This window comes from Choristoneura fumiferana, chromosome 30 (genome assembly GCF_025370935.1).
Source record: "Choristoneura fumiferana chromosome 30, NRCan_CFum_1, whole genome shotgun sequence".
NCBI lineage: Eukaryota > Metazoa > Arthropoda > Insecta > Lepidoptera > Tortricidae > Choristoneura > Choristoneura fumiferana.
Window position 1 is genome coordinate 6,244,515 of NC_133501.1, and position 22,024 is coordinate 6,266,538.

General features: G+C 39.9%; 2 protein-coding genes across 2 annotated transcripts in view; one reads left to right on the forward strand and one right to left on the reverse strand.

Moving 5' to 3' along the window:
* Nucleotides 1–411: 411 nt before the first annotated feature.
* Galt (Galactose-1-phosphate uridylyltransferase) lies at nt 412–10,765 on the reverse strand. The gene is made up of 8 exons (XM_074110259.1): nt 10,694–10,765; nt 8,324–8,484; nt 7,390–7,517; nt 5,405–5,482; nt 4,685–4,837; nt 2,542–2,617; nt 1,833–2,052; nt 412–1,246 (listed from the first exon to the last, which is right to left on the reverse strand). The coding sequence occupies exons 1-8, from the start codon at nt 10,710–10,712 to the stop codon at nt 1,032–1,034; spliced, it is 1,050 nt and encodes a 349-aa protein (XP_073966360.1). The 5' UTR covers nt 10,713–10,765; the 3' UTR covers nt 412–1,031.
* Nucleotides 10,766–16,143: 5,378 nt separating this feature from the next.
* orb2 (cytoplasmic polyadenylation element-binding protein orb2) overlaps nt 16,144–22,024 on the forward strand; it is a 118,849-nt gene continuing 112,968 nt past the window's right edge. The window contains exon 1 of the mRNA XM_074110641.1: nt 16,144–16,405. Within this exon, the coding sequence (XP_073966742.1) occupies nt 16,193–16,405 (213 nt within the window). The 5' untranslated portion in view covers nt 16,144–16,192. The remainder of the gene's footprint in view (nt 16,406–22,024) is intronic.

The following is a 22,024-nucleotide window of genomic DNA, read 5'->3' on the forward strand; positions in this document are numbered from 1 at the left end:
CGTGTCGTGCGGTCCCTTTGACACTTAAACTATTTAATACGAGAGCGAAAGGGACGGTACGATACAAACTTCGAGTTTTCGTAGTAGCACAGCAGAAGCGACGACACGACAGCGTCAGTCATGCAAAAATGTTGCTGTATTAAAAAAAATTACCCACAAAGTGGGGTAATTTAGCACAATATGAAATTTAAAGCAAAGAGAGGGTTGTGGGTTCAAGTCTTGGCTTGCGCTTCGGAATTTTTGAATTTATCTGGGAAATTACTTTTCGAATTGCATGTAACATGCTAGTATAATGCAATCTATATTAAAAACAAAAATTAAAAGTTAGTCTACAGAAATTGTATCAAGAAGTAAAACTGCTTTCTTTATTTATTTATTCATATATTACATAATTAATATATTGAAAATAATTATACACTTTTATAAATTGTAAAACTGCTACAAAACAAAACCAACAAGAAAACAACTGACTTAAAATAAAAAAAAAGATGGCACCAAATCGTTTCAATACTTTGTAGTATGAAATAAAAATTATTAACAATAAAATAAAGTAAGGGTTTAAACGAATAAGTAGAAAGAAATGCTTGAAAAAGCCACTGACTATTTAGCCATTTACAACTGATATTGACTCAAATTGTAATTGTAAATCTGTTTAAAAAAATGTATACCTCGTTGAGTTTCTTGCCGGATTCTTCTCAATAGAGGTTTTTCCGAACCAGTGGTAGTTTTTTTTTGACATTCATAAGTGCTTGTTATAGCCTAAATTGAATAAAGATATTTTGACTTTGACTTTGAATTACTGAATTTCTTTTAAAAATAGATCTATAAGAGATCACATATTTCTTCACCTAGTCTAACATAAAAATGTTATGAGTAGGTACGTCACTATTGGAACATCACATCACTAGCCAAGATGGCGTCATGCTTACGGTGAACTTACAGATTGTAATTAATTGTAATACTTAATAAAACCCAGTTGTGAAGTTTTGTATATCAATTATTACGACACCAACCAAAACAAAAAACAACCGTTATTTCTTATTCTTGTAATGTATCTCGTGGTCGCACTCTCTTAACCTTGCCGCTGCCTGCTCCGGCGTCAGGTCCCTTTGCGATTGCCCCAACATCTCGTAGCCCACCATGAACTTTTTGACAGTCGCAGAGCGAAGTAGTGGAGGCAAGTACAGTGCATGAAGCAACCAGTGGGGAGAATCCTGTGGAGATTTTGACGGACCAGTGGGCGCTCCTAGAAAAAAAAGATATTTTGTCAGCAACAAAATTGGTTTTTAACTGTAGTTAAAGGTCATCGTTCATCCACCATTACCTCTCATATTTCGTTTTCTAGATTTTTTTACAGTACAACGGCAAAACCTACTGGACACTGGCAAAATTGTTCTCCAATGGACACAGCCATATTTTTCTAAAAATCGAATCTAACTGTAGTTAAAAATTGTTAATAAGTAACTCAGAGGCATGTGAGATGAAAATGAGGCGAAGACGAGATGTGGATTCAACTAATATGATTGGTGGATCCCTAGACGTCTTCTCTCCGCTCTGCTCGTCTCCGCCTCAGTGGATTCGCAGCAGCCTTAGCGCGTTGCCAGCAGCGATATGTGAGGATGCGTTGCGAGGAATGTGTTTGTCCATAGAAACGCTCCGCTGATGTGTCTCCACTCTATTTAGGTTGAATCCCCCAAGCTCGTTCACACAAGACGGCTAGCGACGTTTTTCAAAATTTAATGCATAATTATACAGATTGTAGAGCATACATTGTCCAGGCAGCTGCCCTCCTATGCCCCCCCTGGTAACGCCCATGAACGCAGCCAACTTACCATGCCACCCCATGCTGTAAGGGAAGCTGCACTTGAACAGATTGTCATATTTGGTGTTCAATCCCTTCATGATCTCTGCAAGGCTGGTCGCCTGAGACTCTGTGAGGTCTGTGAGGCGCTGCGGCCGGCCATTGATGGGCAAGAGCATGGTCTCAAACGGCCAGACGGCCCAGTACGGGACCAGCGCCACCCATTCTGCGTTCTTGAGGACTATGCGGTCCTGGTAGAGAGAGAAAATTTAGGCTCAGTTTCATTTGTCGATGGGACCGTAATGCGGTGAGATTTCCATAACGCACGCCACAGGGCCCGGGCGTTCGAAGAACTATGCTAAGCTATGGAGAGAGCTATGCTCAGAGTTTCTTTGTACGATGGAATCCGGAAAACTGAAACTACCGGAGCATCCAGTCGCCACGTAAGGAGCCGTAAATCATGGCAACGCTTCCATGGGACGCCAGAGAGGTCATAGGACAAACCACTGGGGTACCAAGGCTCTTTATTGAACTATGTATACAATACAGTACAAATATATTCTTTATTGATCACCAAAAGCAGTACAGTAACATTACAAAAATAAAAAAAAATCAGGTAGACAATATGCGGTCTTATCGCTAAAAAGCGATCTCTTCTAGACAACCTATTACTCAGAAATTACTAAATATGAACAGGCTAATGTAGGGCAGAAATAACAGAGTATTAATAGTATTTGTACCTTTTTCTGTAGCTCCTGTTCTAGATAATCGACTAGCATCGGTTTCTTGAATTTTGTGAAGTATTCCTTTTGGCATCTGAAAAATATTTAAAATCTATTAAATAAACCGGCCGTTGCGAGTTAACTTTGTAGGTATCAATGAATATCCAGTGTTGGCAGGGCCTCCTGTTTGCAGTATGGGGTCGTTTTAGATGGTTACTGACACGGAAAGATAGTTATCATCATCATCATCATCATCATCAGCCCGAAGACGTCCACTGCTGGACAAAGGCCTCCCCCTTAGAACGCCACAATGAACGACAACTTGCCACTTGCATCCACCGGTTTCCCGCCACTCTCACGATAAGACCTACTAAGATCTACTCTCAAGATAGTTATAAATAAATTATAAATGAATAGTTTTCAAATTTTTCGCTGTACAGGCACCAGATCCGCAAATATCTGACACAACAAAACGTGCAAAATCATCTTATACGACTCTTTTTCTGGCCCGGTAGGACGTGCCAGGTATTTTTGCACGCTCCGCTGTGATGTGGCAAATATTAACACAGGTATTTACTTTCAGTTACAAGACGATATTAGATACACCTGGTTATGTTACGATCTTGACATTTTACTACTTGGTTATTTTACGACCTTGACATTTTACTACCTTGACATTCTACTACCTGGTTATTTTACGATCTTGACATTCTACCAGCTGGTTATTTTACGATCTTGACATTGTACTACCTGGTCATTCTACAACCTGGACACCTGGACATTTTAAGACTTTGACGTAAGACGGAGTGCAAATTTCCCAGTCAACAGATAACCTTATCAATTTTGGTTCCCATGACAGTGTCGAAATATACGTTTATTACCGCACAAACGGCCGTATCTTACAAATTTTATATGGGTGCTTCTAGGTTACGTTGTTTCAAGCTTTTTGCACTTCCCTCTTCACATGCAGTCTGTGGGCGCGCTATACGCAACGGGCCTGGGGGCCCTTCGGGTCCAATATAATAATGCATTCCGGGCTTTTTTAGGACTGCCTCGCCACTGTAGCGCATAGGATGTTTGTGGAGGCGCGCGTTAACTGTTTCTACACGAACATGCGCGGGCGCACCACATCCCTGCTGCGCCGCGTGCGGGGCAGTTCCAACACCGTCCTGCGTGTGATAGCGGACAGACTTGACTGTGACTACATGTCACACTGTGAGGGACTGCATTCCCCTACCAGTGTGATACTGTGGTAGAATGAGTAAAGTTTTACTAATTTATAAGTACCTACTAATCTTTAGAAACTAAGCAACAACTACTAACATAATATGTGTCCCAGTTACATGAAATAAATGATATTATTATGTTCTTTATTTTTCTTTCATTCTTAGGTTTAGATTTTATAATAGCTCTAAAAGTAAAATACAGAAAAGTACATACAAAATAAAAATATTATAAAAACCTAACCTAGTTTGCCGCCGGTAACGGGGTAGGGCCCAAGCTACCGGTGGTCAGGGCCGCAGAGTGAGGAACCTCCGGACGATGCGTGCCGTGTCCAGAAGTACCGCCTTCTGTATCTGGCCCTTGATCCAGCCATCTAGCGAGAGTCTCTTGAGATGTTGGTCGAGACTCTTCGCTATTAGACCGTTTGCCGAAACGACTATCGGGACAATGATCGTCGAGTCAACATCCCACATAATAAGTCAACGTACTTGCTGAGTTTGTCCTTCTCGGCCTTCACGAGGTTCTCGTCATGTGGGATGGTGACGTCGACGAGCACTGCACGATATCAGGCTTATTGGCTACTTATTATTATTATTATTATATGAGCCATGGAGTCAAGAAAAAAATCCTTGTCGTCGACTGGGAAGGACGTGCCCAGATAGTGCTGGACTCACACCCGCTAAAAAACCTGCGGGGCTACTACGAAATTCGAAAATCGAAATTCGTGTAGTTCCGTCCCTCTCACTCTCGTAATAAATAATATAAGCGTTAGCGAGACGGCAAGAAGTTCTAATTTTGCACCTCGTAGTATAGGGTCTGGCTGCATGTCCCCAATTCCCAGGAGCCGGAGCTTACTACGGGAAGGAGATGGTTGCAGTGGTTTCTTATTTGTTAAGGTTTTTAGGGTTGATGCCATATACGATGATATGGTAGACACCTGTCTTTGATGCGAGGCTCATTGGGCAGAAAACTGGAGGCCCAGATCTGGCAGTGGGGGTGGGGGTTGGAGCAGCCCATGACCGCGCCCTTGTTCTCGAAGATCTGGACCCACGTGTACTTGCGGCCCAGCTCTTTCATCTGGTTGATCCATCTGGAAACAAAAGACACTTAATACATAAAAATCCAGCATAAAGCAGCGTTTCCACCACAGATGTGTGTGGTAGATGAGCGGTGCGAGGATGCGTAGCGAGGATGTGGAACGGTGTGACAGTTTCCACCAGAGATGTGCGAGGAAGCTGAGCAGTGCGAGGATAGGTAGCGAGGATGAAATGAAATGAAATTGAATTTATTTGCATGTCTAGCGGGCTCTTTTTAAATATGCGAGAGGGGTGGGGGAGGCGAGAGCGGAGCGCATACGTCCCTCACTGGCTGCTACTTACGTGACGAGTACCTTCATCTCTCGCAACACATTCCTCGCACACATGCTTCTCTTGTTTTGTATCTACGAAAACCTCGTTCTTCTGAGCTGTTTCCACCAGAGATGTGCTGTACGAGGATAGCTAAATGGAAGCGTTTGTATTGCACTGCACCGATTTAGACGAAAGCTATATGGTTTTCTCTCGCTCTTCCTTCAGGGTAGTTCTCAGTCTCTCAGATCATACAAAGGAGGGTTCTATCGAACCGGAAACATGGTTGCAGATTTGATTAAATATCTTACTCATCGATTACGGCTTTGATCTCGGCTATTGTCATCAGCGGGATAGTCGTCCCCGAGTCAGGATGGAAGCACATCACCCTGCAATAAAAAAAATGACGTCATTTGATAAGTTTTTGTAAATAAAACATTTTAATACAAGTCTTTTATACTGAACAAGTACAATTTTCTATGACTGCTACGTTGTCATTAAAGGATTTGGCACACTGGATGCGTTCTGCGGTCTGCGGTCAGGTCAAAGTGAACGCTGCCCGAATCATGTATGAACAACATTGTCGGTCAGGGCAATCGGTCAGTATGCACTCCGTTGCCCTGCCCACCATGCCTGCTAGTGCCCGCTGTCCGCCGCCCGCTGCCCGCCTACCTGCCCATACGCGTCCTGCCTTCCCCCGCGTTCTGTTGATCATGCTCGCACGGTCGGATTGCATATCTATACAAAATATATAGAGACCGACAATTTTGTTCATACATAATGCGAGCAGCGTTCACTTTGACCTGACCGCAGACCACAGAACGCATCCAGTGTGCCAAATCCTTCAAACGGGTCAGTATCCAGTTGCAGGTTTACTAATGATTCGGCGAAAATTATTTAGCAAATTATTAACTCCCAAACTATTTATCTCATATTTTTATTTAGGCAAAATTTCATTTCCCAACTCAACATTTCGCACAGATATCATTTCCCAACTAATTATTTGATAAATTATTATTATGCTAATTATTACCTGTGATTTTTTTAAGATGTCATTTGTGTTTTCGTCAAATGCGTTGATTGGCATTCCTTCATTTAGCAAGCAAACAAGCAAGCAAGCCAATGATTTTTTTTCCGTTCTGTTACAAAAAAAACCCAAGATCGAAGGCTAAAGCGGAAGCTACGCTACGCTTCGCTCCCGCCTTAGCCTTCTGAACCTAACCTATCCAAGTCGCTTCTGCCTAGTCTCGTCTTGCTCGCTCGCTTCGCTCGCTCACCGCCACATAATTTAACATTTATCTTTTTATTATATATAATGACTGATATACCTACCTTATGTGTAAAAATTGGCTAAATGTTATTTGACTATTTGTTATTTTCCTTAGCCAATCATTTGCTACATAATTGTTTGCCACATAAAAGTGTGATGAAGTAGAATTTTGCAATATAAAAATGTTGCGAAATAAGAAAAATGTGAAGAAAAGTTATGCCAAGGATTGGTTTGCCAAATGAAACTTCGGCGAAAGGTTGGTTGCTAAGTGAAATTTGACGAAAAATATTTCGCCGAAAAGGCAGTACACCCTAGTTGCATAATTTTTTAAAGAAGTTTTGTAATTTTTTTTTTTGTAAAGTTTATCACGATTTTCGTTAATCGTAATTTTTTCCAAAGCGAAACTGTATTTTTTCAGAATAGTGTAGAACTGTTGGTTAGATTAGGTTTGTTTCATAACATCTTCATCATATCAGTCGTGGGAGTAGGACGCCCACTGTTGGACATCTGTTGCGGGTGAGCAACACAATTATTTATACAATTGTGTATGTATAGGTAGAGTCATTCTGTGTCTTCTGCCTAGCCGATTTGTAGATTTTAAGCCTTAGATCTATTTATTTATTTGTTTGTTTTTATTTAATATAATATCATACATTATATTTAAATACAGCTGCACACTGCGCTTCTGTTGTTTTGCTTTGCGATGCTTTACGTTACGATACCTTCAGGTATGTCTTGTGATTTTTTGAACGAATTCACTGAAAATCAGCGTCTGCATGTCATGTATCGACAAATGCTGAGTGAATTCCTTTTTTAGGGTAGGGTAGGGGTAGTAGGGTATTTACCCTACTGTAATATTGTTGTGATGTTTTTCAAAATAAATCATTCATTCAGTCATTCACGATGACGCGTGCCGTGGTTCTTATTACAATGTCATTAATATCTAATTTTGATAAAATCACGCGTCTTCGTGGATGACACTAGTATTATCTTTGATATCTCTTTCGTCTCTTCGTGGGTGGTCACCTGCAGGTGCCCTTGGCGGGGGCGGACTGGAACAGCGGGTGCTCCGGCGGCGGGGGCTCCGGCACGCGCTCCAGCAGCGCCGGGAAGTCGTTCGGGAACACGTACGTCGACGTGTAGTTGGGGTTGCGCTGCGGACGGGAAACCATTGGTCAGACTGCATTTCCGCCTGTGCGAGGACCGAGGATGCGTGGCGAGGAGTGTTTGTCATGAGCCAATAGAAACGCCCTAGTTACTTATCCTCACTCCGCTGAGGTGTTTCCACTAGAGCTTTGCTATGCGTGGACATGTAAATGAAGTGTTTTTGTTGGTTCACGAAAAACACGTTACATACCTCGCAACGCACGCACATATTGTATTGCTGGTGGAAACGCAGCCAGCTTTTGAAGCAATCTTCCCGTATACTGCCAGTTAGGGTCCGTTTCCACCAGAGATGTGAGAGGATGTGTTGCAAGGAATGTGTTTTTCATGAACAAATAGAAACGCTTCATTTAATTATAATCGCTCTGCTGAGGTGTTTCCACTAGAGCATGAGACTAGAGCTGTGCTAAGCGAGTTCATCTTTATTGATGATGATGTGATCCTATTATCCCTCACTAGGGACATAGGGCTCGTAGAAGAGTTTTCCATTCGGCTCGATCTTGCGCAGCTTCTTCCAGCTCTTCCCATCCGAGACCAATTGAGCTCGCCTCCACGCCACGTGGTCTGAGGACGTCCTGGCCGTCTTCTGCCAACGGAGACCCTGCTTGGGGAGGTGATTATTTGACCCTCGAAGCGTGTGTCCAAATCCACATCTTTATTAAAGTAGTAAAATATCAGATGATTATGCTTTTTATGTAATGTGCGGGGTCCGAATAAAATATTTCTTTCTTTCTTTCTTTCTTAGATGTATGATTATGTGTATGTGTGTGTGTGTGTCCATGGCTTTATTCTTTACCTGGCCATTGGCCCTCGTGGCGCCAGCCTTGAGCGGGTTCTCGAAGATTTGGGGCTCCTCCTCCGCCGCCTCCGTCTGGCCGCTCCAGGGTCGCAGGCACCGGTGGGGGGAGACCAGAACCCACTCGTCCTTGAGAGGGTTGTGCCGGATGTGCTGGTGCTCTGAGGAGATGATGGGTATAATAAGAAGATGCGATTAAGATGCGAGACGGTACGAAATCGCAGCGACAAGCCGTAAACGTCACGACTTAGCGTGGAGAAAATCGATAAGGCTGCGTTTACACCAGAGATGTCCGAGGATGTGTTGCGAGGAATGGTTTATCATAAACCAATAGAAACGCTTCATTTACCTAGCCTCGCAGAGCACCACTCTGGAAACAGCTGAGCGGAGCTATTGGTTCATGAAAAACTCATTCCTCGCACACATCCTCGCACGTCTCTGGTTGAAACACAGCTCCAACTCATGACGTTTATGGGACGTCACTGCGATTCCACACCGTCAGCGTACTTTGAGCAGCGGTGTGGAGGGCATGCGATAAAATCGTGACGCTTGCGGCTTGTCACGGACCATCTCCGTATTTTGAGCAGCGGTGTGGTCATTTCTTTAGTAAGGTTATACAGCGAGTACTGCCTTTTCGCAACGTAACGTTTGGCAACCTGTTTCATTTCGCAACTTTTCATTTCGACACAAACATTTCAGGATTTATTTCAGGGCCATCGTGTAGAACCCTTTGGGTTAGGTTAGGTTAATTTTATAAAAATCCTGAAATATTTACAGTTTCAGAAATATTAAACAGTTGGGAAATGAACAGTAGCGAAATGAAACAGGTTGCCAAACGTTATTCGCCGAAACATTAGTAAACCGTTATACAGATATAGAACTATCTATTGGACGGAAAATATTGCGGACGTCTGCGGAATTTCAATCTCTGGCAAGGAATGACGATTATGGACAAACAAACCGCAATAGCCTAGTGGTTTGTCTCAGTCTTGCAGAGGATTGTGGATGCAAGTCTATAGGTAATAGAAAACTATCGTGCTTGATACATGCATTTATACGAACGCACCGTTATGAAATATTAAGGAAGTAAAACAGGACATAACAGAGCGGAAAATTTATAAACATGAACCTTTGCGTTAGACTCAATGTCAAGCTTATCGGCAAGTAAGCTTAATGTTTATATGCTCTGTGATAAGAATTATTAAGTAATAACTGCTATAATCGTAACTATCCCATACGCGTAAACGGTGAATAGATTTCAAACCACAATCAGACCAAATAAGTGAACATTCTGTCCTGCTCTTGACAAAGTGAAGCTAATAAGTATTGAAACTCTTCTTAACAAAACTTTGTAAACTTTGACGCGCTCCATCGTAATTTTTTGTTTATTGACAAAAGCAAAAATACGTGTCCAATATTTGCTGATAACCTACGCTGATAAACTACTAATAAGAATATATATACCGGGTGGGCCCTATAACATGAGCAAAAAATTAAAACACAGGTTCTGCTACTGAAATGGACTACTTTAATCCTGCAACTTTCAAAAATTAAGTTATTTTATCATTATGTTTATTCTAAACAAATTAAATGGTATTTTCAATGCACGGCATCCAATAGCCTAAATGACACCACCTGTCACGTAACAAAATGAAGGATTTCGCAACACTTGCTTGTCCACTTAAACATTAAACTATAATAAAAATCATAACACTTTATTTTCAAAAGTTGTAGAACTAAATTAGCTCAAGAGAGGAAGCTGTGGCTTAATTTTTTGCTCCTGTTACAGTGCCCACCTTGTTTATATATTTTTATTACAGAATGAAAACTAGCTAAACAGAGTAAATTAGAAAAATGTTAGATAAAGAATAAATAAATGGTTCTCAACGATAATTCACAGTTGCTTTGATTGAACTTGAACTTGAAAATAGCTGATGCTCTTCAAACAGCTAAAACACCTCGACATACGTAATCTGGCCCTGAAAGGCTACTACGAAACTCGAAAATCGAAGTTGGTATCATTCCGTCCTGCTGACAATCATTATTATTTAATACGAGAGTGAGAGGGATGTTACGATACGAACTTCGATTTTCGAATTTCGTAGTAGCCCTTCTGATCGCTCGTATTTTTTTTTGGCAGAGCGGAAACACGTTTACTTTCCTGTATAAGCACTTTGTAGTAGAACGCATCCACATCCACTCACAACTTTAATAAACCAAGGTGACCCGTCCGTAAACCAATCTTCATTCAATAAACGACCACCAAAACAAAACTCCCAATTCTGGGGAAATTAAAACATGACTTGGCACACTACTAAAAAAACTTTCAGGCAGTGTTTTCCGTTGACGTGAAAAAAACTTGTACGGTACCTGTAGGATTGAACGCCATTTTCACAACCGCTTGGCGCGAACTCGCGAACGCAACTGACAGTAGAGCTGAAGTAAGTAAGTAGGTAATAAAGTGATAGCGTAATAATGTCGTAATAATGATAGTGACGTTATTTATACAACTTGTTTCTTAATGAATGAATTGATATTATCGTCGGTATGGAGTAATTTTAATGCTTTTGTAGACGTTGCAAATTTTTTAAACGATAAGTATTTGAAGAGCTGGCCAAGAGTAGAGACGAGTGGAATAAGAAAGGGGAGGCTTTTGCCCTGCAGTGGGACATTATAAGCTATTAAAAAAAAAAGTATTTGAATATTCTTCGAGGCTGTGTCCGCTTTTGTGTCATGTTGCTTGTTAAGTACCTATTTGTTTACATGAATAAGAATTAATGTAGGTAAGTATGTATTTAATTTAATTTTTGGGTAGTATTGTTATCTTTTACCCCATTTATTTTAGCCCTTTACCGGTTTTCTTTTCTCGACTAGAATTAGCTGGGAGAGATCTAATAGGTACAAGTTTGCCTTTGTACTTTTTCCTGTTAATCTGTAACCCCTCTTTTTTATTATAGATATTTACTTCGTTTTTACGGTTCCGTAGTCAACTAGGAGCCCTTATAGTTTCGCCATGTCTGTCCGTCTGTCTGTCTATCCGCGGGAAAGCTCAGATACCGTAAGTACTAGAAAGCTGTAATTTGGCATGAATATACATATCAGTCACGCCGAGAAAGTGGTAGAATAAAAAAAGTAAAAACTCTTTTTTTCCCATTGACGTAAAGTGGGGGTGATTTTTTTTCTCGACTAAAATTTTCATTAAAATCGAGCATCCCCCCCGCTCTAAAATGTTAAGTGTTGGGTGGAATAATTTGAAATAATATATATTATCAAATTTACAAGGAAAATTATAGCGGCTAAGTTTGCTTGAGAATTAATTATTAGTACTTTAGGAGTAAATAGCAGCTTAAGGTATAAAATATACCTAAACTTGGAAGATTCCGTACACAATACGAAATCCTTAAAAATATATTATTTCGATTTTTTCGTAATGGCTACGGAACCCTATCCTGGGCGTGTCCGACACGCTTTTGGCCGGTTTATTTTAGGAATAGAAATGAAGTGAATAATCTAAATTAAGTTCATTTTGACCCACATCCAGTAGTAGTATTGACCACAGATATCTAAATCTGTGGTATTGACTTTGACATTCATGCAAGTACAGTTAGCAAAAAACTTGTATTAAAATAAAATTATTAAAGATTAAATACTTACGGGTCAGGTTTAAGTAACTAAGAAACCATAATAATAAGAACAACCTATATCACGTTGTAATTTAATTGCTAAATGCTGTTTATTTTTTATAAAAGTACCACCCACCATTTTGTTCATGTATGGGGTAAAAATTAAGGGATGAAGTAAAGTAACGCGTATCTATTCTCATAATCCCAAGACACAACTAAAGACAGACATGCATTAAAAAGCCAGCCAAGTACGATCGGACACGCGCATCGAGGGTTCCGTAGACATTTGTAGTTGTCTACGAATATCCAGTGTCAACGAGCCCGAGCCGATCTCCAAAACAAAATTAACGCATTGTGGGGTCATTTCAGATGGTTAAGCGTGTCACATACTACGCAGATACGATAACATTTTATCTGCGTATAATAACTTAATGATCTGAAACTATCACACACTACGCAGATACGATAATACACTAGACGATACATTCAGTCTAAATCCTTCAAACTGAGTAGACTTGTTTTTTGGTGCGGATTGTTTATACAGGATGTTTTCGTGTTTATCTCTTCTAGATTTACTCGCGTGCAGCGGGGCTCTCACATCAACCTGTATCTATCTGCAGATAAAATACTATACCATATAAATATCGGCAGATATTATACACAGATCAATTTACATACGCAGATAATATCTTTGCCATCTTTCGATATTATGTCGGTGCCCACAGATACTTCACGATAAAATATAAGTTATCTGCGCTGTGTGTGTTAGCTCATTGAATTGTATAGGGAGCGATATTGACAGATATGCGTTCAGATACAGATATCTTATCGTATCTGCTTAGTGTGTGACACGCTTTACTGAACTGACATAGACAACAGACATATTACATGAAAAATTAAGATTTCCAGACTTTTCTTTTGGTTGTTTTATAAGCTACCTTCATATTCATACCAAATTGAAAGTTTCTAGTTTGGTGAAATTTATTGTGAAAAGGCTCCACCCTGGTTAGTGATTCAGTTTCTTCGACTACACATTTTTTTATGGCTTCGCAATACAGTAACACAGTTGGCTTCAGTAAAACAGTACTTTGCCGCTAGATGGCGCTGAACTCAAAGCAAGCCACGCCATCTATCGGCATTTTCCGGAACCGCCACGCAACTGCTGTTGTATGTTTTCCTAGGAAAACGTTATCGATTACAATCCATTGTTTTGGCACTTAGTACCTTTTCGTTTTAGCTGAGCTTTGACACACTGACTTACTTTTGGAGGTGTTACGTCGGTACTTATAGGCCTTCTGCAGTCCTCTAACTGACTTTAGAAAAAGGACAAAATCCTTCAACTCAACTTTTTATCTATTTGCAATGGTGTTTGTTTGGAATTCGATTACAAGATTACAGCAGAACAGAACATTTAAAAAAAAATAAGTAGTTTCATTTTGAAAAGGCTTACCAAAAATGCACCTTTGTAAGTTACGAATTAAGTATAATCTCATCATTAAAATCGTTTTTTTCCAAGCAACTTTTGTATGATAAAATATAATTAGGTACAGTAAATTATAATTATAAGGCAAGGTAATTATAAGGTTCTCGAATGGCGTCCGCGGACCGGGAGACAAACTGTCGGTAGGCCTCCAACAAGATGGAGCGACGACCTGGTTAAGATCGCGGGATGGTGGATGCGGAAAGCACAAGACCGGTCTGAGTGGAGAGCCTCGGGGAGGCCTATGTCTTTCGGCTGACATGATGATGATGATGATGATGAGATGTTAGGGAACATTACTATTTATGTTAAATTGACAGGTCTCTTCATATTACTTATTAAATTGTATTGCTTAGTAGAGAACGCTGTAATAAGTAGAGAAACCGGCCAATAGCGTGTCGGACACGCCCAAAATAGGGTTCCGTAGCCATAACGAAAAAATTAAGTAATATTTTTCTGAGGATTTCGTATTTTATACGGAATCTTCCAAGTTTAGGTAAGTATATTTAATACCTTAGGCTGCTATTTACACATAAACTACTAATAATTCTCAAGCACACTTAGCCGTTATAGTTTTCCTTGAAAATTTGATATACTTACTACCGTTCTGAATTTTTTCAAATTTTTCCACCCACCAGTTTAGATTTTAGAGGGGGGGGGGGGCGCTCAATTTTAATGAAAATTTGCACTTTAAAGTTGAACATTTCGCAAACAAATCACTGAGTCGAAAAATCGTCTTAGCAATAAACCCTAAAGATCTCTCCAACGATACCCCACACTATAAGGTTGGATGAGAAAAAAAAATCACCCCACTTTACGTCTATGGGAGGTACCCTTAAAAAAAATATTTTTATTTTTTTATTGTACCATTTAGTCGACATAGTTTACATATATATCTGTGCAAAATTACAGCTTTCTACCATTGATAGTTCCTGAGCAAAGCCACGGACGGACAGACAGACAGACAGACATGGCGAAACTATAAGGGTTCCGGTTTTGCCATTTCGGTTTTGCCATTTTGAATAATTTATTTGAATTTTGTTTGAATTTCTTTATTTATACCTCTTTGAGATAATCTCTAAGAATTTTTTTTTAGGTCCAAGTATTTTGAATTACGCGTTGATTAGCCAGTAGGTAGTTTAGACAGGATTTTCTTTTTATTATTGTGAGAAGATTTTAACAGACTAGACTAGTAAATAATTAAAGTTAACTGAATCAAATATAATTTAAATTAGATTTCCCACAACAGCGAATGTTTGTAACGTAGAGCTGTTTGTACTTACACTATTACAACTATAAAGAGTAGAATTTATTATGAGTTAAATTTTTAACATTAATTCATGAATATGGCAACATTAACAACCCTTCATGGAAAATTTTCAGTTTTCTTTCCCAGTATTCCGCTCTTTGACGTTGTACTGTACGGTTTTTAATTCCTAGGTATGTACTCTACCTTCCTACATCAAGTTAGTATTAGCTTGGTATTTGAAGTGTAGTGAATAATGTTTTGTCATCGTGGAAAAGATTGTATTTATCTTGCTGTCTCAACTAGCTTACTGAAGTTAACTGAAGCTGATTGAGAAAACAAGATAATACGAACTTCGACAAAATACGATGGAAAAACATTATTCACTAGTGTACCTACTACCTAATGACCATATGACTTTTTAGGGTTCCGGAGCCACAATGGCAAAAACGGAACCCTTATAGTTTCGCCATGTCTGACTGTCTGGGACTATCAATGCTAGAAAGCTGTAATTTTGCACGGATATATATGTAAACTATGCCGATAAAATGGTAAAATTAAAAATTCATAAATAATTTTTTTTAGGGTACCTCCCATAGACGTAAAGTGGGGGGTGTTTTTTTTTCTCATCCAACCCTATAGTGTGGGGTATCGTTGGATAGGTTTTTAAAACCATTAGGGGGTTGCTAAGACGATTTTTCGATTCAGTGATTTGTTTTCGAAATATTCAACTTTAAAGTGCAAATTTTCGTTAAAATCGTGCGCCCCCCCCCCCTCTAAAATCTAAACCGGTGGGTGGAAAAATTTGAAAAAATACAGGATGGTGGTAAGTATATCAAACTTTCAAGGAAAACTATAACGGCTAAGTTTGCTTGAGAAATTATTAGTAGTTTAAGAGTAAATAGCAGCCTAAGGTATAAAATATACCTAAACTTGGAAGATTCCGTATAAAATACGAAATCCTTAGAAAAATATTACTTAATTTTTTCGTAATGGCTACGGAACCCTATTTCGGGCGTGTCCGACACGCTCTTGGCCGGTTTTTTTCATTGCAGCCATTAGGTACTTATAATCTAGTCGCAATAAAAGTGGTATTAGATGATACGACTTTTTGCCAGTTTCTGCTGTTTCACGTTAACCCATGTCTATCGAGCCTCTTTTCAAATCTTGGATGGATATCTATCCATCCATGTCCCAGGCAAAACAAACCTTCGGAAAAACCTTCAGTGCGAATGGTTGGCATAACCAGCCATCGCAGTGCGGACTGCACCATCGAGTCCAAAGCTACAAGCTAAAACGCCGCAACTGCCGTACTTACGACTGTCCTTACGTCGTTTAAACCCCGTCTAACATTGTTGGTGGACTTGAGAAATAACAAAAACGGCGTATGTGCGTATACAGTGGGTCGGAGTTGCGATGTTTTAGTGTTAAAGTGGAGAGGTTTGGAGGGAGCCTGCGCGCGCATGGAATCGACCGTGCCTGTCAGTAGCCGCGCGGTCTGCGCGCTGTAAACACGTGTCATGGGGGAGCTGCAGTACCCCGGAGGCCCGGGGGTTGACGATGACAGGCAGTATAGGGCTCCGTTCCGCCGCGCGCCGCAGTACCGGTGGCCGTCGCCGCAGCCCCCGCAGCCGTCCGCGTTCGCGCCGTGGCGGAGGGCCCCGGCTCCGCCCCGACCACCCGACTACCGACGGAGCGCTAGCTACCCTGGCAAGCCTGAAGAGACTTTTCAGGTAAGCATTTCAGCGCCATTAAGGACTAGTACTATCAAAAGCCTGCTCGCTCTCCTTGAAAATGCCAGGAAAGGTGATTAGATTGTACACGTCGTATAAAAATGTCGTTAATGCATTAACGACAAGGTTCAGACGCAATTTTGTTATAAATTGCCGTGAAAACAACACTCGAAACTGCGGCAATCCAACTCAATTGATAGCTAGAAATTTCCACGCAATGTGCAGCTGAACCACTGTTTTTATGGCGATATCCTCCAGTATTGATGTTGACGTAGAGCCCGACTTATACGGAAAATGCGTGGCTGAAAAACATGACAGAACAACGTGAATTTAGTAAGAAAGTCGTATTTTGAATTACGATAGTATGTAAGTTCCTATTGAACAGCATTCGATGTTATTGGCCGAAAGTGTAGGGGCTAGGATTCTAAGAAATTATAGAGAATTTTGGTCTCGAATGGTTTTGAAATGAAAATAACTGCTCAGTGATTTTTATCCGAGAGATGTGATAAGAATTATTGATGTTATCAGAACGATATGACTTCTCTTTCGTTCGAGAAAATGGAACGAAAAGTGATAACATGATTCGCGTTTTTGTACCTATTTCACGAAACAAACTAACAGACTTGGTTTTGCGTAGTCAATTTCAAATCAAGACATACACTCATACAGTCTGCAGCAGAAGTGAATGAGTAAGTATACGCGGTGCTTAAAGTGATCTACACACGACACTGTTGCCAAGGGAATAAGAGAGTGTTTAGATCGTTTTGAGTACCATAACTTTTCATCTTCTGCTGCTGACTGTACAACAATACAATACAATGACACTTCATAGAACACCACGACATACGTAGTACAAAAACAAAGGTACATAGAATATTTGCGAAGTAAGTAATAGGCCTAATCGCTTCAGCGATCTCTTCCAGACAACCTTTTACAATAGAAAGAAGTAAAGCATAGAATTTAGAAGGTGATGCAATACTAGGTATAAAAGTAAACAGAGAGGCCATTTCAGTTTACAAGTTTGACGCCAAAGTCTTGTCTGTCTGTCTGAAGTCTTCTGTGGCGTCGTAGCTCTCAAACGGATGGACCGATTTTGATGTGCTTTTTTCACGTGAAAGCGAATTTCCGGGCAGTGGCTCATAGCTATATTTGATAAAAATCAGATTAGCCGTTTTTGAGATATGAATTTTGAAATGACGTTGCCAGGGGTCTTCAACTTTTATTGGTTAGGTTATGTTGAATGTGGAAATTAGTCTAAAAAAAATTGTGGTTTTCGTATATAAGGTTCCTGAGTTCATTAAAACAATGTATGGCAACTTCTCCAACTTTTTTGGCAATGAAACCCTTTTATTAAAACTAAATATTTGCGGAATTCTAAAATAGTAAAAAACAACTAAAATAAGTAGATGCATCTATTTCTAATACTACATATATTTATAGTACACATAATAGTCATCTATCTCATACCTTTAAACGAGCAATTCTTGTATAAAATATATTTCAATATGTTTTCGAAACGGCCCCAACGATTTCAATGAGTCTTGTCTCTGGGAAAAAGCTGGTTACCAAGTTTTAGCCCGAGCGGAGCTCGGTCGCCCAGGTACTTTTAACTATGTGACGTCCCTACGACTGATATGATGATGATGATGATGAAAATAAAATAAATATCATGGGATGACACCAATTGACCCATGTCTCAAACTAAGCAAAGCTTGTACTATGGATACTAGGCAACGTATAAACATACTTATATGGATAAATACATACTTAAATACATATTAAACATCCAAGACCCGAGAGCAAACATTAGTATTATTCATACAAATATCTGCCCCGGCCGGGAATCGAACCCGGGACCTCATGCTTCGTAGTCAGGTTCTCTAACCACTTAGCCATCCGGTCGTCGATAGATTCATAGATATGCGACTTCTGCAAAGTGACGCCAAATTCAATCAATTGTATGTAGAAAGAATTTTGCTCACATTTTACTTTTCCGGAATAAGTTCAGTTTCTACCAGAGATGTGCGAGGATGTGTTGAGAGAAACGTGTTTATCATGCACCAATAGAAGCGCTTTATTAACCTCGCTTCGCTCCGCTCAGCTGTTTCCACTAGAGCTGTGCTGTGCGAGGACAGGTAAATGAAGCGTTGCTATTGGTTCATGAAAAAGATATTCCTCGCAACACATCCTCGAACATCTCTGGTGGAAACACAGCCTTAACATATGATTATTCTAGCTTTCTATTATTTCACAAATAAACAGACGCTGTATCAAATCTGTCTTCTTTATAATATTGGTTTATAGGTGCACTAGCGGTTGCCCGCGACTTGGTCTGCGTATAACTCGTTTATCACACGCCTATAGAATTTACTGGAATAAAAACAATCAGGTGTCCTTGTCAGGGTCTCAAACTACTTTCATATCAAATTTCAGCACGATCGATTCGGCACTTTAAGCGTGAATACTTAACGAACAAACACTCACTATCGCATTTATTCTTCTATATACGTCCCACTGAAAGACACAGGCCTCCTCTCAGAATGAGAGTGCTTAGGCTTGTTTTCACGCGGGCTCAGGGCGGATTAGGATCTTCACACACCATTGAATCATCGCAGGGTTGTGCAGGTTTCGTCACGTTTTCCTCCATCGTATAGCTCGTGGTAAATTTCAAATTAATTTCGCACATGAATTACGAAAACTCAATGGTGCGTGCCGGGGTTTGAAACGATCCTCTCTTCTTGAGATCTCTCCTCTTGAGAGGCCATTGGCCAAACCATTAGGGTATGACTGAATCATGTACAATCAACTGCATCTGCTCGGTGGAATGTGCAGAAACTCTTACTCAGACTCGTCCCCTAGAAATAGAGTCGTATCAGATATTTATTCACTCTTAGTGTCACAGTTGTGTTGTGTGCGGTGAAACCTTTATTCTACTAATTTCATGTTGACATCCTATACATTTACCAAAAAAAATCATAACAAAATTGATTATGAAAAGGTTCCATCCTGGTACATGATTCACTTTCTCGACTGTACCATCAGCCAAATAAGTGGTCTATCAATTTTTAAGCAAGTTCCTATCAAATGAATTTAGGGATAAGTTCGCCTTTGTACTCTGTTGTTTTGTTTTGTATTAGTTTTGTGTTTTATGTACAATAAAGTATTTACATACATACATACATGAATATGTCGCTAAAGTCGAACTTTCAAGTTGACAGACACGTCTCTTGGCATTATTGTTTTGTGATATGCAAACGATTATCAACCTTAGGGTGGTAGACCACATATTTAGTTACGTAATCGCAACCATAATATTGGTTTGTATGGAAAAGTCGTAAAAATTATATAGCAGTATACTTTATTCGCTCACATCACGAAAATGTGGATATTATCGTCGTCTAACTTTTATTGCGCAATAGTTTTATTTAACACAAATATGTTACTTATAACATTCCAATAACACTTAAGCGAAAACTCGTCGACATGTGTATCCTGCCCGTCCTAACCTACGGTGCACAAACATGGCCCCTGACTGAAAATCAAAAGTCCAAACTTAAATAAATAAATATCACGGGACAATTCACACGAATTGACCTAGTCCCAAAGTAAGCTTAGCAAAGCTTGTGTTATGGGTACTAAGCAACGGTTAAATATAATTATATAGATAGATACATACTTAAATACATATTAAATACCCAAGACCCGAGAACAAACATTCGCATTTTTCATACAAATATCTGCCCCCACGCAGGAATCGAACCCGGGACCTCAAGCTTCGTAGTCAGGTTCTCTAGCCACTAGGCCATCCGGTCGTCTAAAACTTAAGGTTTGCCAAAGAGCGATAGAGCGTAGCATATTATGTGAAACGGATGGACAGAATCCGGAACACCACGCTGCGCTCAAAAACACGCATAACCGACGTTGGGAAAAAGACTGCTAAGTTAAAATGGGACTGGGCTGGACACGTCTGTCGCATGCACCCACAAAGGTGGGCTCGCACAGTTACTTGGTGGGTGCCGGAGAACGGCCAGCGACATCGAGGCAGACCGAGAAGGAGATGGCGGGACGATCTGGACACGTACGCAAAGGACTGGCCTGACATTGCGTCAAAACGAGAGTTGTGCAGGTCAAGAGGGAGGCTTTTGCCCAGCAGTGGGACACAATACAGGCTACTTAAATGTTACTTATAACAGTCATATTTAAAACATAAAACTAAAACTAGATTTAAAAAATAACCTTACCATAAAAAAAACATTTTTAAAACAAGCTTTTTTTGCTGACTGTATTTTTTTTGGCTGTACTTGCATTGTCACCCAAACTAAAATACATTTCGCATACCAATTTCAAGTTGATGCCATTGAAAAGTTTCGTCCTGCGGAGACGATGCTGGACGGACATAAAAGTATTGCTATGTTTGTGTATTGTGATTGTGATAAATATTTAGTTGTCGAGTTAATTGTTGGTGTTTACTTTGAACTTATCTAAATGGCTCCAACGGAAGACCAGCGTCGGCCGCAAGGTTAACTTCATGCTGAGTTGGGACCATTTCGTGACAAAGTTTGTCTCGATTTCCATGTTTATTTTTCTCTGCTTTGTAAATGTCACAAAGAAATGCTTTTCTCTCTTTCTTTTCTTTTCTTTCTTTAAATTAGGCACTGTTAGGAGGTTGCAACCAAGTAGCCTGTATGTTATGACACCGCTTACGAGCAAGGCGATGAAAAATATTATAGTTTATCCAACCTATACATCTCCGTAACATTTTAATAAGCATTTAGGTAAGAACTGCCAACTGTGTAAACAGAACGTAGCTATTGTGTCACCTCGTTAAACGACCTTATAGACTAGAAATATTATAAATTGTGATACTGATAATCTTAAAAGGTATAGGTAGAGCCACCAAAATTGAGGTCACGCACACAACATGTCATGTAGTGACAGCGGGACTTTGACATTCACTCATTCATTTAATTCATTCTCCTTTTATGCAATCAGTTCTTCATGTAGCTGTGAGTGTCATCATTCACTTCAACTCTCGTGGCACTACCTATACAGTCACCATCAAAGATAAAAACCGGCCAAGAGCGTGTCGGACACGCCCAAAATAGGGTTCTGCAGCCATTACAAAAAATTAAGTAATATTTTCTTGAGGATTTCGTATTTTATACGGAATTTTCCAAGTTTAGGTATATTCTATACCTTAGGCTGCTATTTACTCTTAAACTACTAATAATTCTCGTTATTGTTTTCCTTGAAAGTTTGATATACTTACTACCACCTTGATATTTTTCAAATTTTTCCACCCACTGGTTTAGATTTTAGTGGGGGGGGGCTCGATTTTAATAAAAATTTGCACTTTAAAGTTGAATATTTCGCAAACACATCACTGAATCGAAAAATCGTCTTAGCAAACCCCTAATGGTTAACGATGTCCCTCACTATAGGGTTGGATGAGAAAAAAAAACACCCCCACTTTACGTCTATGGGAGGTACCAAAAAAAAATTGTTTTAGAATTTTTTATTATACCATTTTGTCGGCATAGTTTACATATATATCCGTTCAAAATTACAGCTTTCTAGCATTGACTGACAGACAGACAGACAGACATGGCGAAACTATAA